This window comes from Enhydra lutris, unplaced genomic scaffold (assembly GCF_002288905.1).
Source record: "Enhydra lutris kenyoni isolate GAN:26980312 unplaced genomic scaffold, ASM228890v2 scaffoldscaffold10, whole genome shotgun sequence".
In the NCBI taxonomy this organism is placed as follows: domain Eukaryota; kingdom Metazoa; phylum Chordata; class Mammalia; order Carnivora; family Mustelidae; genus Enhydra; species Enhydra lutris.
In genome coordinates this window covers 8,089,405-8,105,605 of record NW_019154094.1, presented here as the reverse complement: position 1 = coordinate 8,105,605, position 16,201 = coordinate 8,089,405, and the positions used below count along the sequence as shown (strand labels likewise).

The window sequence follows — 16,201 nt, the reverse complement described above, 5'->3', positions numbered from 1 at the left end:
GTGGAGTCAGGGGTGGAGGCTTTCCCTGGAACTCCCAAGGCACACCCTGCCTCCACACGTGGGAACTCCATGGGGCCTAGCAATCCTATCCTTTCCAGAGAACCTCAGAGCCCCTCGGCTGGCACTGGCTCTGGTCTAGCCTGACCTTTACTGCACCCCAAGGGCAACCATAGACAGTGGCTGCTGTGGGTTTTGCCCCGTTGCCCTGGCGACAAGTGCAATTACCCTTGATTGCCAGCTGGTTGCCATGGCAATTTCAAACATAATGTAATAACCCACACAGCCTGGAGTGAGTCATGAAGGGGGGGAACAGCCCCCTCCCCTAGCTCCCGAGGAAAAGACTGCTCGGCCTCCTCCATCTTGGGCCCTCTACGGGGGGCTGAGGAGAGCAACGTGGACAACAGCCTAACAGTTCCAAAGATGGCTGGGGACCTGGAGCATTTGTTGCCCCCAAGGGAGGGTACCTGTCAAAGTTTGGGCTTCTTGGGGGAGCTAGCCTGGTAATGCAGGTGCCCCCTAAAATCTGAACTTCAGCTAGAGCTCTATGCTTCTGTGGACCAGTCAGAATATGAGGGTATGGGAGTGCTAGCCTTTGGCACCCTGGGGCAGGAAGTCAGGGTCATGGTGGGGTGGCAGAGAAGTCCTGGGTCCTGGGTGGGTGGTATGACGTAAGCTGAGCCTCGAGATCTGGCCGGCTTTGTAGGCCCTGTGGGTAGAGAGGCTCACACTTTATCCTGCCCCTCTGACTGCCTCGCTCTGGTGGGAGCCAGAACTCTCAACCTCGGGATCCCTTCTCTTTTTCAGCCTCCTCCTCCCACCTGCAGGGCGCCTAGGGCACAGGCTTCCTCAGGAGGTCCTCAGAGAGGCTACTGGACAATGCCAATGCCAACTGCGCCTGCTCTTTTTCCAGGCTCTGCCCTATCCTAAAGGACCATGTGTCATTCCTCTGGCCAGGGGGAGTGGTTAGAAGCTGTGGGCCATGACCTGGTCTAGCTCTGAATAGCGGAGGTAGGAATAACATTCCACATGGGCCCAGTCCATGGCCTAGTAGAGCTGAGAGGATGGCATCCAGCTGGTATGGCTACTTCCTACCCAGAGGGCGGCCGGAGGTCGAATGAAGCGAAGACACCAAAACCCTATCCTGCCTAGGTCTCCCTCCCAGACTGGGGGCTGAGGAACAAGCCAGGTCCCGGTCCCAACCCTGGGTTCTCATCCTTGGTTTTTTCTCTCCACAAAGGGCCAAGACCTGGCTCTCCCCCGAAGAGGAGAGTGAAGGGCTACCCTGGGTGGGGTGGCTGGAAATAGCCCATGATGTAGGGTAGCCTACTGTCAGCCCTTAGGCAGGCCCAGCCTCTTCCCCCATCCTGCTTTCACGCCCTGATTCAGCTTCCACAGTCCTGAGGCTTGTGTCAGGCCAGAAGGGGACCAGAGGCTCCAGGGACCAGGGTCTTCACGGACTGGCAACCGTGTCCATGTGCACGCACAAGCCAGCATGCCTGGGTGCGCACAGAACGCAGACACACGTGCCACTGGGCACCACCGCGCACGCACGGTGCTACTGCCATCTCCTCCAGCATGAGAGCGCACGCACACACACACACAGACACACTCGCACGTGTACACACACACCCCACCACGTGCACTCAGCCACAGGCACATGGAAATTGCACACGACCAAGGAGAGGTGGAGCACTGCCAGCAGCAGGCAGGGCTCTAGCGAACCACCTCTTCCCCTGCCTCTAAAATCCCCCATTCCAGCTTCTTCTCGGCCCAGCCGGTCCGTGCCTAGATAGCCATGACCTTCAGGAAAGATAGAAAATGTATGTCACAGGGTTGGCAGGCCAAGGCTCAGCTGCACGATACATCTCAGAAAAACAGTGCTTTGGGGACACTGGGTGGACCATGGGAAGGACTGAGTGCCAGGCCATTCATTCATTCTGCAGACATGAACTGAGCAGACTGAGATGAAACACAGCCTCCGCCTGTCGGGTATTCCTATCCAGTGGTGGGGTCGCTGCTGTGACTGAGACCACCCAGAGCCCAGAGGGCCCCAGAGGTGGCATCCATCTGGTTTGCAAGAGGTGACCCAAAGCCAGGGAAGGATGTGAAGGGCCCCTTGACACTCTTGTCTGGGGAAGATATTGAGGGGTCTGAGTTCAGTGGTCATAACTCAGGCCAGCCTTCCCAGAGTCAGCCCCAACTTCCTCACTTGGAGCAGTCACTCCTGTCAGCAGCCACAGGGAGCCATGCAGGGAAGACTCACTCAACATCCCAGGCTTTGGAGATGACCTCCCTCCCCAGAATGGGGTCAGAAGACTCTCTGGGTAGTTTGGAGTGAGCTGGAAGCCAGCTCCAGGGACCAAGAAGCCTGTCTGGCCTTCAGACATGGGACTCAGGAAGGTCCTCAGCGCCTGTGAGGGGGGAGGGGCAGGCACTGGGTCCCCGTGCCTCCCTAACAAAGGACAGAGAAATGGCTGAGGACGAACTTCCAGGCTTCCTCCTCGCCATTCTCAGCTCTCTCCCATCAGAGGACAGGCCTGGCGGACACCTTGGTGCAATAGTTCTCCTGTAACCCACATCCCAGCCTGGGCTGCTGCTGCTGTTTGTATAAAGCATTTCAGGGTGATGAAGCTGGAAAGAAAGTAGAATCCACACCATGTCATAGGCGACTTTTATAGGCTGGGAAAATCAGTGCTCCGCAGGGTGGGGCGGACCAGGCTAGCCACCTTGGCTGGGACTTGGGGATGAGAAAGGCTGAAGGGGGCAGGGGGGCGGGGGATAGGAGGTTCTGCTACCGTGGTCTGGAGCCCTCCTTGACCACGTGCACACACACTCACCCCTGTGTTTACTATTCCTAGCTAGGGAATGCCAGTCTGTAACGCAGCTTGCCTTGGTGACTGCCCACCTTGTTCTTGTAAGTCGGTTCTGCCCTTTGGGTCAGGTTTTGGGAGCTAGGCAGAGCGCTGGTCCCCTGGGGACTACCACCTGCCAAGAGATTCCTGTGCAGCTCCAGGGCTCATGCTTTTCCCACACCTTCTGCTCCCCGCTCCCTCTCAGGGGCGAAAGAAGGCCCCTCCGGGCCCTGTTGCCCGGTCAGTCCGAGAGCCTGAGGGAGTCTTTGGGAGCCTGGCCGGCGCCGGGCAGGCCACAGCTCCCGGACTCGAGGCCACCCGTCGTCCGCCCCCTACAGAGTGGGATTCTGGCCTCAGGCTCCGTCAGGGCCGGGGCGGAGCCGGTTGAGGGAGGCCCCGCCCCCGAGCCCGCCCCCGGCCCCGGGTGCGAATCTGGTGCTGGCGAGCGGCGGGAGATGCTGGAGGTTTGTGAGCCGAAGCGGCTGCAGCTGGCGCCGCGTCTGCCCCGCGTGCCCGGAGCGGATTCAGCCCGCCGCCCCCGGACCCCTCGGCGCCCCACTGAACACGCGATCGCTTCCTCCGTGTGACCGACCGGCGCTGCAGGTGCGGGGCGGGCCGCGCTGGGGGGGCGCCCCCGAACGCACGTTCTGGGGGTCTTGGGGGATTGGGTCTCTGACTCAAGGTTCGGATCCTTCAGCGCGCGGGGGCTCCTCGAGGGCTTGGGGTCCCAGCGGGGGCAGAACACGCGGGATTTGCAAATCCGGGGGTCGGCGTGCGGGGTTAGGTTTAAAGTTCCCCGTCACCTCGGACGGCTCGGGGGTCCCAGGGGAAGCCTCTGAGACTCGGGTCCAGGCGAATCTCCCCTCCCTGCCCTCCCCACCCCCGCCCCCCGTTTCTCTGGGCTACTAATTGTGAAAACCTTAACCCTCGAACATTTTTGGTGCCCCATGGGGGTAGGGGTCGAGGGCTGAGCCGATCCTCCTGACTCCCGGGGCCGCCTTCAACCCCTCCCAACTGCCCCCGGGTCCCCTTCCTCCCGCTAAGCAGTCACTAATTTCCATGACAACGGAGAGTTCTTTATGGGCGACAACCTGAAGGGGGCTGGGCGGGGCTGCCGCGGGGTGGGGGAGGAGGCTGCAAGCCCTTGGGGCCCAGCAGCCCCCTAGCCGAGACCCTGTTGCCTTGTCTTACCGTGGGGGACAGCGGGGGGCTCCGGGCCCCGTCTCAACGCTGCGCGGTGGGGGTAGGGGACGCACATGTTTCAGCTGGGAGGTGCGGGGCTTGGTGCTCACACGTGTGCCTCCCGCATGTGTGTTGCTGTGCCAGCGGGGGCGAGTCAGCAGCGCTGGGGAAGGGGGTCACGGTGGCACCACGGTGGGAGCCGGGCCCCGGGCTGGGGAAGTAGGGGAGTGGACAATGAACAAATGAATTTCTGCCTTCCCCCGCCTGTAGTGCCTGGCAGAGACCCTAGGCTCTCCCAGCCCCCCATAGCTCTGCCAAACTGCTTTTGTCCGCACCCCCTAGACAGAGCCTGTTCTGCCAGGTTTCCTTGTGGGGAGCAGGGCCCTCTATCCTTCACCAGAAGCTTAGTCTGCAGCAGTCCAGCCCCTGTCCTGCTGCTCCACTCTAAAGCCCAGAATCCCGTGCCCCCCAGGACCACCCAGGGAAAACTGGTTCTCCCCCTCCCCCACCTCACCTTCCCAGTGGAGTTTTAGCCACCTGCTGGACCCCAGTTTCCTTAGCTGGGGAACTGGTGTCTCTCCTCCTCTCTGTGTCAGGCTGGGTCCCGGGGGTGGGGCAGAGGTCTCTCTGCCTTTCTTTTACAGCATTTGGTGTGGACCCCCAGGTGCCAAAGGCTGCCTTTCCCATATCTGCTGCTGACGCTCACTGGCTGGCTACCTGGCTACCACTCACTGGCAGATGGTCAGTCCTTGCCTTGGGAGAAGGCTGCAGAGTCCATGATCTCTATCTTGGGAAACTGAGGCAGGGGGTCTGTGCTGTGCAGTTGTTTCTGGGTTGTTTAGGGTGCTGTTTCTGGCTTCCCCAACAGGATCCACTGTTGGAAAGGGGGACGGCTGCAACAGGAAATTAGGCTGAACTGCAAGAGGGGCCCAAGGGACCCAAGGCCTAGGGAGGACAAGGACAAGGGGGGGTGTGGCTGGGGAGTCTAGGCAGGGCTGGGCCAGCTGCGAGGAGGGGCTAGAAAGAGAAGGAGCCAGGTCTCTCAGCTTCATTTCCCCCACCGCACTTGTGCCTTCCTCATGATGGACAGGCCTTACTTATCTAAGCTGCCTGATAACTGGGATAGGGGCTGTGGAATTGTTCTGAGGGGACTGCAACAGCTGACCTCTTCTCTCAGGCTACAGTTGTATGTGCCTCCCACACCAAGTCCAGTGCATATCTGAGGCATACGGAAGGGTTCAGTGTCAAAGGTCCAGGAACCGTGAGCAGCTCCTGGCCCAGGTGTTCAGAGCACATGGCTGTGGGGGCCTTAGGGCTCTGCTGGGCACCCATGGGCCCCTTCAGAACCCCCTGCCCACCTTCCCCTCCTGTGTCATTGTGCCTGTGTCCTTTTTATTGTCACCTCTTTGCTCCCCTTCCATCACAGTTTCTGCCTTTGTCCCTCTCTGTCCCTGCCCCTCTCTCTTTTCTAAGGTCTCTCAATTCACCCAGCTCCCCTTCCTTGATGGGGCCAGGTCATAGAACCCATGGGGAAGGAGTCAGGCCAGTCTCAGGGAATTCTTGGACAAGGGCTTTGGCTAATACCTCTCCCATTCCCCTTCCCTTTGTTTCAAAACTTTCATCACCATAGCAGTCCCTTACTCTGGGGACTTCCCCTTCATTTCCCTCCTCCACTCACAGGGGAAACAGGGACCCCAGTGGATTTTCCTTTAGGGGTTCAAAGACTGGGATCTCAGGTGCCTGGGAGGGGCCAGTTGGCTCTTACCTCTGGCATGCCAAGTTCAAGGCTGAACTTTCTGGATGCAGCACTGGATTGTATGCCCACCACCGAGACTGGAGAGGCCCCCCTCTCCTTACTCCATCATTAGATGGGAGACAGTCAACAGTAGAAACTGCGGACCGTGATTTGACTAGCGCCTGTGGCCAGCCAGGGCAGCTCACCTGCCCCTGTCCCAGGGCAGTGGGCTAGAAACTTGGCTCTGCCTCCTGACACCCCAGACCCTGAGGATGAAGTCTCCGTTGCAACCCCCCCCCATCTTTCCAGTGAGACCTCAGCTATGGGCCAGGCAAGGCTTGGGCCTAGGCATGTCCTTTGCAGTAGGAAACCCAGTCCCAGTCCCTGAGAGAGAAGGGCAGGGAAGGGGAGGGGGTACCTGAAGGCTGGTGTTCACAGCTGCCACTAAATCGGGAGGTGTTGCCCACAGTTGTTGGGAGGTAGCTGGAGGCCTCTTGGGCCCCTCCTGGCCTCCCAAGATTTACTCCACGTGGGAGAAGACCAGGGCAACAGGAAACTTGTTTATGGCTCTGAAAGGTGGGGCCTGAGCCACGATGACCCCAGTGAAGGAAGGGACAGGACTCCGATGCAGGACCACAGGACCTCTGGAGCCAGACTTGCTTAAGGCTGCAGCAGGGCCCCTAGGGGACCCTTTATTACCAGGCCACCAACAGGCAGAGGCTCCCTCAGGGTTGATTGCCCAAGCCCAGGGGTCAGACCCGAGGAGCAAGCAGTAACTGGGGAGCGCTTGGCCCTCAGGCACCCTTTGAGCCAGCTGGAGGGCACTGGCAGTGCCAGGCTCTGCACTTCCCCCAAGCTCGCTCTGGACAGCCCCCCGTGCACAATGTTTCTCTGCAGAAAATGGAAGGAGCCATGTCTCTAGGGAAACGGGCGCTATGGGATCATTTTAGAGGATTTGCTGTGCCCTCCCATGTCCGAGTGTGGACTCAAGGCACAGTCTGGGTCCTACGTCAATGGGAGGAGAGCTCTTCATTGTTGGGTATCGGGTTCGGGCTGTCTGAGCCGTGGGGGTGAGAAAGCAAAACCCTTTCTGCCTGGCCTTCCACTGTTCTTGAAGCTGTCCCTTGACTGCTCCTCCCAGCTTTGGGGCCAGGGCCCCCTTTGTTGCCAGCAGGTGCCAGGGGCTTGGTGCGTCCACCGGCAGCCTCCCAGGCAGCAGCAGTGGGTAGCAGATGGTGGAGTGGGTGAGGATGGAGGGGACCCCTTTTCTCCTTTCTTCGCCCTGGGGCTAGGTTGGGGGTGGAGACAGATGAGTGCATTAGACTGGTGAGCAGAAGCCGTACTGGCTGTAATCAGGGGCCCCATGGTAGGGGGAGAGGCAGATCTGCCCCCTCCCGAGCCATACGGTTTTTGAGGTTTTAGGACGGGGATCCAGGCTGATGTGACTGTGAGCAGAGGCCTGGATTTCAGTGGTGGGAGACAAGACTGCAAGACCAACCCTGGGCTCTTGTGGGCACAAGTGCATATGCATGGCCGCGGGCAAGATCAGGCATGGGCATAGACAAAACCTCCCCCGCCACACGGCTGAGCAAGGAGCTGGTGGAGCTGGGGCGGGGGGAGGTGGAGCTTGTGGAAGGTATCTCAGAGAAGGGCCGTTTTGAGTCGGGAGCGTCAGGATCATTTTAGAGGATTTGTTGCACCAACAACCTTATAATGTCAGAAGTCACAATGAAAGAGGAAACAGATTAAGCCCTTGTCTGGACACCTAGCTCATATGAGTGGAGGCTGCTTCGCAGGGAGGCCAAGGTGGGCAGGGCTGTTGCCAGGGCCCACGCTCCCTGCCACTGAATGGACACAGCTGAGCTGGCGAGTCACCTGTTGTTGGATTTTAGGTAGTTGCTGATTTTTTTTTTTACGTTATAAATAACTCTGCCGTGACAAATAGGATACTGATGGAGGCTTTGGGGGAAGGGCATTCCTGCCATCGGGAACGGTGTAAGCAAAGCAACAGGGCTGAGACATAGGTCCCTCCCAGCTTCCTGCACCCCCCGCACCCACCCCCTACCACCGCAGGCTAAGGTACCACCCTCCCGCCCGGTAAGCGGTCCTTGGATTCCAGCCTGGAAAGGGAATGGCCGTGCCTTAGAGCCATTGAGGGACTGTTATGGACCCCCTCCCCCAGATTGTTAGGGCATAGAGATGGCTGGCCGGCAGTGGTGGGTGGCTGTGCCTCTGCTCTCAGCTGTGAGTGTGGGATTCCAGCCACATGCTCCTCTCCGGCAGACGCAGGAGCAGGGCTGTGACCATGGTGGCAAAGACACGCAGTCGGGGACGATCTTCAAAGCTTCTCTTGTTTGCCTCTGCAGTGCCTCACAAGATGGCTTAAGCCCTGGCTTAAATCACACCGATGAAATGCATTTGCGTTCCCTGAGCCCAAACAACCCAGAGGAGGGAATGATGGAATTTGTTCCTTAATCCTGAAGGCAGATTTGAGGCAAAACTTCCGGGACTGTGACCCCTGGGAAGTGGGTGGCCTCCGCCTAAGAGGAAGCTGGCAAAAGCCAGTGCTGGCCACGGGGCTTGTGCGGGTCCTGGCCTTTGACCCCGGCTGGCAGAGTGGCTGTGACCCAAACTGCTACCTCTGGGGATGGCTTCCTCCCCTCTCCATTTCCTCCTGTAGCTGGGAGTGACTCTAGGTAGAGGAGCTGCTAGGTGGTCAAGGCCACAGGCTGGGCCCAGTGCACAGCCAGCGCTCCTCCGTGGAGAGAATATGCACAGTCAGCAGAGGCCAAGCTGTGTGCAGGAGGCCTTAGTGCAGAGCTGTGCTGTGGCCCCAGAGTCACATTGACTGGGCATTATGGAGGTCCAGACACTGTCACCAGCTTCCCTCCTGAAGTTGACCTCCAGCAAGAATTGCGAGTGCCCTTTCCTTGGGGTGCTGGAGACAGGCCCCCCAGCACCACATGAGAGGATGGGGTAAGCAGCATTGCAGACCCACGGGTTTCGTGCCCAAGGTGCCAGAGTGCCTGCCTTTGTGCCTGGAACACCCACCCCCGGCCAGGGACCTGTGCCCTGGGCCTGACTGGCCAGGTCTCCTGTGAGCCCCAGCACGAGGCACTGGCAAGCTTGTCTAGCTTTTCCAGACCGTTACTTCTGCATGCCTCCTGGAAGATCCTTCCTCTCTAAGGCCCAGCTCTGATGCCTTTTCTTCCTCAAAACCTTGCCTCACTTCCACCCAAATGGGGGTTCTCTTTCTGAGGAAACTCTCCAAGCACTAAGCCTGAATACAACAATTATTAAATCAGTAAAGGTAATCGTAGTAAAAATTCTTTTTTTTCCCTAAAGATTTTATTTATATGAGAGAGGGAGAGAGAGCATGAGCACAAGGGAGAAAGTAGAAAGCAGTCAGAGGCAGAGGGCAGAGGGAGAAGCAGACACCCTGCTAAGCAGAGAGCCTGACATGGGGCTCCATCCCAGGACCCTGGCTGGGGTCACAACCAGAGCTGAAGGCTGATGCTTAAACAACTGAGCCACCCAGGTGCCCCTGTAGAAAAAATTCTAACAGAAAAGTAATAAAAGATATAAATCTGCCCCTCTAACACCTGATTCCTTGCCCCAGAGAGCACTCTGATTTCCTTAGATGTCTTTCCAGAATTGAGTCTGTGAGTATACACTGGTATATAAACTTTAAAAAATTTATCCAAATAGCAGCACCCTTGACCCATCATTGTGTTCCTTACTTTTCCATTTAACATCTCAAAAAACTGTCCGACCGCAGCACATTTTGCTACTATATTCTTTGTAATAACTACCAAGTATTCTTTCATATGGATGGCCATAATTTTTTTTGAAAGATTTTATTTATTCATTAGAGAGAGCACGAGCTGGAGGGGCAAAGGGAGAGGGAGTGAGAATGCCAAGAAGACTGCACTGAGCCCGGAGCCCAACTCGAGGGCTCGATCCCATGACCCTGAGATCATAATTTGAGCCAAAACTTAGAGTTGGACACTTAAGTGACTGAGCCATCCAAGTGCCCCAGGATGGCCATGATTTTTATTAACACTTTAAAATTGTGAAATATGGGGCGCCTGGGTGGCTCAGTTGTTAAGCATCTGCCTTTGGCTCAGGTCATAATCCCAGGCTTCTGGGATCGAGCCCTGCATCAGGCTCCCTTTTCAGCATGGAAGCCTGCTTCTCCCTCCCCTACTCCCCTGCTTGTGTTCCCTCTCTCTCTCTATCTCTTTGTATCAAATAAATAAAAATCCTTTAAAAAAATTGTGAAATATAACAAAAATCTAAAAATGTGCCCCCAACTTGTATGTACATTTTTACAAATTATTATAAAACAGACACCTGTGAAACCACCACTCAGGTTCAGAAACCAGCCCTCCAAAATCTCCCCATGTCCTGACTCAATCCCAATTGCTCTCTTTCCAGAAGGACTTGTGGTACTTACTTCCTAGCTTTTTTTTTTTTTTTAAATAGTTTCACCACTGGGCCCCTGGGTGGCTCAGTGGGTTAAGCCTCTGCCTTTGGCTCAGGTCATGATCTCAGGGTCCCGGGATTGAGCCCTGCATGGGCTCTCTGCTGGGCGGGGAGCCTGCTTCCTCCTCTCTCTCTGCCTGCCTCTCAGCCTACTTGTGATCTCTCTTTCTCTCTGTCAAATAAATGAATGAAATCTTAAAAAAAAAAAAAAGTTTCACCAGAATGTTTGTACACACCTGTACACAGTATAGGTTAGTTCTGCATGTTTTGAACTCTGTAAGTGATAGGATCATACCCTGTGTACTCTTTTGTGTCTTTTTCACTCGATGCTATGTTGGCGAGATTCACCGCGTGATCGGGTAGATCTGTAGCTCCTTCATTTCCATTGCTGTGTTAATATTCCGTTGTGTGACTGTGCCATGTTACGTCCTGCTGCTGGTGGCTCTGAGGGCTGTTCCCAGTTAGGGACAATGACAACTGTTGCCACTATGAGCGCTCCTGTATGAGTGGCCCACTGCTTCAATGTGTGTATTTCTGTAGGGCCTAGATTTTGCAGTGCAAATGCTGGTTCAAGGGGTACGGTCAACTTTATTGGTTTGACCAAACTGTTTGCCAAAGGAGAGACTTGGCCTCCGCCAGCAGCACTCATGTTCTCCATGTCGTTGCCAACACTTGGTATCTTCAGACTTTCAGAGGTGGCTGTCTGCTTGGCGGGTGGTTATAGCCGCCTTCATCTGGGTAAGAGCTGGATGTACGGAAATCATTTGGTGAATGTTTTAGTTATTGTTGTTGCATGCATACAATACAAAATGATTCCCTGCTATGGCAGCTTAATATGTTTTTCCTAAGTGGGGGCTGCTGTAGCTCAGGCAGCCGAGCCGACTGGTAAGACCCATGACCAGAAAAGTAGGGATGGGTGCCTGACCAGCCTCTAGCCCTTTCTAGTGCAGTCTCTGCCCCTTGCTTGGCTGGGGTCTCCCAGGGGCATCCTCTGTGTTTCGGGGAGAAGCTTCCCTGTTGTGGTACCGCTGAGCCAGCCTCCATCCTGCCTGCAGCTCCGAGCCCGGCAATGCCGTTTGGGTGTGTGACTCTGGGCGACAAGAAGAACTATAACCAGCCGTCGGAGGTGACTGACAGATATGATTTGGGACAGGTCATCAAGACGTGAGTGCTGGGTCTGGTGGTCGAGGATGGGTGGGCAAGGGCTGGTGAGAGGGGAGCAGAGGGCAGCCCACCCTGGGGCCAGAGCTGAGTGGGGTGCTTGCCGGCTGCAGTGAGGAGTTCTGTGAGATCTTCCGGGCCAAGGACAAGACGACAGGCAAGCTGCACACCTGCAAGAAGTTCCAGAAGCGGGACGGCCGCAAGGTGCGGAAGGCAGCCAAGAACGAGATAGGCATCCTCAAGATGTGAGTGTGAGGCTTGGGGGTGGGGTGGGGGCCGTATGAGGTAGCAGAGAAGGGTTGCAAGGGCAGGTGGCCTCAAGCAGTACCAGCCTCTGGCCAGTTTGCCGTGGCCCACAGTGGAGGTAGAGCCTCTCAGGGGTTTACCCAGCCCTAAGAGAGAGGTTGGCCCCCCTCCCTGTCACCAGGGTGAAGCATCCCAACATTCTACAGCTGGTGGATGTGTTTGTGACCCGCAAGGAGTACTTCATCTTCCTGGAGCTGTGAGTGTGGGCCTGGGGTCCCAGGATTCCTCAGTCCCCGGGGCCTTTATCTCCTCTGCCCTCTGCAACCAGGGAAAGTCCCCTTTGCAGACCCTTGGGGTCCTGGGTCCCCGTGCCTTGCCCAGCCAGCTCCCTGGTGTAGGCAGCCTGCCCGAGTACTCCTGCCCCACCCCCGATCCTGCCCACGCCGGGCTCAGGGGCTGGTGTCCCTCAGGGCCACGGGGAGGGAGGTGTTTGACTGGATCCTGGACCAGGGTTACTACTCGGAGCGAGACACGAGCAACGTGGTGCGGCAGGTCCTGGAGGCCGTGGCCTACTTGCACTCACTCAAGATCGTGCACAGGAACCTCAAGGTGAGGCCGGGGACTGGGTGTGACGGCAGACATCCTTGGGGGGCAGGTGGGCAGCACCTTGGGGTCTTTGTCTAGCCTCTCTGGTCCTCACGGAGTCTTTCCCTGCCCACCCCCATGTCATTCCTGCCCGGAGCAGCTGGAGAACCTGGTTTACTACAATCGGCTGAAGAACTCAAAGATCGTCATCAGTGACTTCCACTTGGCTAAGCTAGAGAATGGCCTCATCAAGGAGCCCTGTGGGACTCCTGAGTACCTGGGCAAGCAGGGGGTGGGGCAGGGGCAGGGTGGGAGACAGCCTTCAAGGAGTGGCTCTGGATGGGGCGGGGGGTGGGGCTGAGGAAGTCTGTAGCCCAGGAAGTGGGTATGAGTGGTCCCAGGCCTCGCCAGGCTCGATACTGACCAGCTGGTGGACGCTGTGTTTGTAGCCCCGGAGGTGGTAGGGCGGCAGCGGTATGGACGCCCTGTGGACTGCTGGGCCATTGGAGTCATCATGTACATCCTGTGAGTGAATGGGCAGGCACACAGGCTTTCAGTCAGGCCGGGTGGGGTCCTGTGCCCATGGCCTTCCTGGGTGAACCTGCCCTTTGGCTCTCATGCAGACTTTCAGGGAACCCACCCTTCTACGAGGAGGTAGAGGAAGATGACTATGAGAACCACGACAAGAACCTCTTCCGCAAGATCCTGGCTGGCGACTATGAATTTGACTCTCCATATTGGGATGATATTTCACAGGCGGGTGAGGAGGTGCCCAGCGTGTGGGTAAAGGGAAGGGTTGGTGTGGGGGACCTGCTCTTAGCCTTCTCTGCTGGACTCTGCTCCTACCTCCCAGCCCATTCATCACCCCTAGACAGTGAGATGAGGTGCGCATGCCTAGCCTCTCCCTGGCTTTGTCCCCAGCCAAAGACCTGGTAACAAGGCTGATGGAGGTGGAGCAAGACCAGCGCATCACCGCAGAAGAGGCCATCTCCCATGAGTGGTGAGCAGGGCCCGTGGAGGACAGAAGGAGAGGCCAGGTTTCCCTTGGCTTCTGTCCTCCTTGCATCTTTGAGTAGGGACTGGGGGTGCCCAGAGCGTGGGCCCATCCCAGAGGGCCTGTCTGGTAACCTCTGGACCTTAAGAGAAGAGGGCTGGGCAATCTCCATGAAGGCCTCTACCGCCTCAGATCCAGATGCACTTGCACCCTTTCTAGGATTTCTGGCAATGCTGCTTCCGACAAGAACATCAAGGATGGGGTCTGTGCCCAGATTGAAAAGAACTTTGCCAGGGCTAAGTGGAAGGTAAGACTTGGATGACTCCCTTTCCTGGACTGATCCCAAGAGCTCTTTCTGGCACACACAGTGTCTTACTTGTATCACACCCCTGCAGCCACACAAAAGCGTTTCTTCAACCATCGGTTGTGGATGTAGCCACTGTCACTGCCTTAAGTGGGTGTGTGAACAGCTGGGTCCCTGGCCTGCTCCCCTGGGGTAGTCTGAGGCTTTGGCTCAGAAGGGTCTGGCTTTGACTCTTGCCAAGGAACAGATCTGGCTTCTGTAAGCCTCACTCCGGGCCTCTCTCCGCTGTCCTCCTTTCAGAAGGCTGTCCGAGTGACCACCCTCATGAAACGGCTCCGCGCACCAGAGCAGTCCGGCACAGCAACAGCCCAGTCTGCCCCAGCCACAGACACTGCTGCCGCTGGGGCTGCAGGTGGGGTCGCAGCTGCAAGTGGGGCTGCCCCAGCCCTTGGGGGCAGTGCCACCTCAGCCATAGCGGGTGCTGCTGCTCTTGCCGCAAAGAGCGATGATATAGGCCCCGCAGACCGTAGTGCCACCCCAGCCACCGATGGCAGTGTCACTCCAGCCACCGACGGCAGTGTCACCCCAGCCACCGACGGGAGCATCACCCCAGCCACCGATGGGAGCATCACCCCAGCCACTGATAGGAGTGTTACTCCAGCCACTGATGGGAGAGCCACACCAGCCACGGAAGAGAGCACCATGCCCACCACCCAAAGCAGTGTCACACCAGCCACCAAGGCAGCTGCCACCCCTGAGCCGGCTTTGGCCCAGCCGGACAGCACAGCCCCTGGGGGCACAACAGGCCAGGCCCCGCCCTCTAGTAAAGGGGAAGAGGCTGCTGGCTATGCCCAGGAGTCTCGGAGGGAGGAGACCAGCTGAGTGAGCAGGCTGGTGTGGGGCAGGGGGCGGGCAGGAGGGTGGGAGAGTGGATGAGGGGCTTCTCACTGTACATAAGAGTCACTGGCATGATGCCCTTGCTCCCTCCTGCCCCTGCCTCCCAGTGTGGGGCATGTCTGGGGGCCACGGGAGAGCAGTCTCATCTCCTGTGTGTATGTGCGTGAGTGGTGGGCAGGCCAGAGGCAGGACCGGCCCCAGCCCCTGCATGGATTCCTTGTGGCTTTTCTGTCTTTCGCTAGCTTCACCAGTTTCTGTTCCTTGCGGGATGCTGCTCTAGGGATATTCAGGAGGTCCCTGCTCCCTTTCCCCTTCCCTTTTTGCCTCATGATTTCCCCAGGCAGGCCCTGCAGGTCCCATCCTCTCCCAGGCCCTAAACTTGGGTGGCCTTGCCCTGAGAGCTGGTCCTCCAGCGAGGCCCTGTCAGCGGTCTTAGGCTCCTGCACATGAAGGTATGTGCCTGTGGTATGTGGGCTGCTCTAAGAATGGACACAGGCTGGTAGAGAGAATGTATAAATCTAGGGCAGTATGCTTTAAGACAAGACTGGTCGCATGGTTGGAGGCACTGCTTGGTAGCTTTGGGGGTCCTCAGAAGTGAAAGAGAATGAGTAGGGGGGTAGAAAAGTCCACCTTTGTTCCTGGAAATTTCCCACCAATACCCTTGTGCTATTTCCTGCCCTCCTGGGTTCTGCAGTGGGTTGCCCTGTGCCCTGAGCTTCATAAGCCTGTCAGGGGAAGAAGGAACAGTTCAGGATGTGGAAATGAAAACTGTGAAGGCAGCGTGCAGGCCCAGTACCTAGTGCACTGGCCTAGCTGGGTCCTTACCCTGAGCCAGACAGGGAGGGCTGATACCCCTTGGCTCCTCTCTGTTGGTGTCCCTCAGGCTACGGCTATGGTCGTCTCCATCCCAGGGGGCCTGCTGCATGGCAGTGTCCTATAGTCTGATTTGGGGATTTGCCCTTCACAGGGGCAAATTTCTGCTCTCCTAATTCAAAAATAAAAGAGGAACTTCCCCCCTCCCCCCATGTCTGTGACCCATTTCCCCTTCTGTCAGGGCTTAGAGAGAGAGGCCCAGGTGCCTCTGAGCTATGCTGAGTTGCTTTTCCTGGGATGAGAAAGTGGAATAAGGCTCCCCAGTTTCCTGATGGAGGCTCCTGGCAGGTGCCCTTTGTCAGACCCCACCACAGTTTGGGCAGGCAGCCACACTGGTCCCGGCCTTTGCTCGGCACTCCAGTGGCAGTCCTGCCCTCCTCCCTGCATGCCTGTGGGTCTGCTCTGGTGTATGAAGGTCGGTAGGCTAACTGTGTGCCTGCTGAACCTGGCAAATAAATGTCACCCTGCCAAAGCCTCTGGCCATCCTCTTGCCTTTGCTTCCTCTGTCTTACTGGGGAGGGGCCTCTGAAAGGCAATGGGGAGGGAAGAGGCTGGGAGCAGGTTCACAGGTCTGCTAAGTGCCATGAGGATTGCTTAGGCTGAGAGTACAGATCATTCTTTACCATTGTGTGTTCCTTGATTGTGGTGGCGGGTCCTCTGGACTCCAGAAATCCACGTGGGTGGTGGCCCCTGACCTGGGCTTGTGCCAACGAAAAATCTCTGGACTGCTGTTCTGACAAGTCCTATTGAACAAGGAGCCCTTGTCTTGACTTAGGCATACAACTGAATCTCACCACGAACCAGCTACCATAGAGAGAGACCTTGCCCATAGCCAAAGTGGGCTTCCTTGGGTTGGGGAGAGGGTGCAGGGTGGGCAGTGCACAAAG

General features: G+C 57.2%; 1 protein-coding gene across 1 annotated transcript; it reads left to right on the top strand.

Annotated features, from left to right (window-relative positions):
- The first annotated feature begins 3,350 nt into the window (after positions 1-3,350).
- Positions 3,351-15,786, top strand: LOC111144261 (CaM kinase like vesicle associated). The gene is made up of 11 exons (XM_022498487.1): positions 3,351-3,455; positions 11,310-11,418; positions 11,529-11,660; positions 11,843-11,917; positions 12,132-12,270; positions 12,407-12,527; positions 12,696-12,771; positions 12,870-13,006; positions 13,168-13,246; positions 13,460-13,547; positions 13,845-15,786. The coding sequence occupies exons 2-11, from the start codon at positions 11,324-11,326 to the stop codon at positions 14,424-14,426; spliced, it is 1,524 nt and encodes a 507-aa protein (XP_022354195.1). The 5' UTR covers positions 3,351-3,455; positions 11,310-11,323; the 3' UTR covers positions 14,427-15,786.
- The last annotated feature ends 415 nt before the right edge of the window (positions 15,787-16,201 follow it).

Bases quoted from the DNA above. Each gene is read 5' to 3' on its own strand.
- LOC111144261 (XM_022498487.1), top strand. From the start codon at position 11,324: ATGCCGTTTGGGTGTGTGACTCTGGGCGACAAGAAGAACTATAACCAG. The intron at 11,419-11,528 runs GTGAGTGCTGGG...TGCCGGCTGCAG, and splicing joins TTGGGACAGGTCATCAAGAC to TGAGGAGTTCTGTGAGATCT. The intron at 13,548-13,844 runs GTAAGACTTGGA...TCCTCCTTTCAG, and splicing joins TTGCCAGGGCTAAGTGGAAG to AAGGCTGTCCGAGTGACCAC.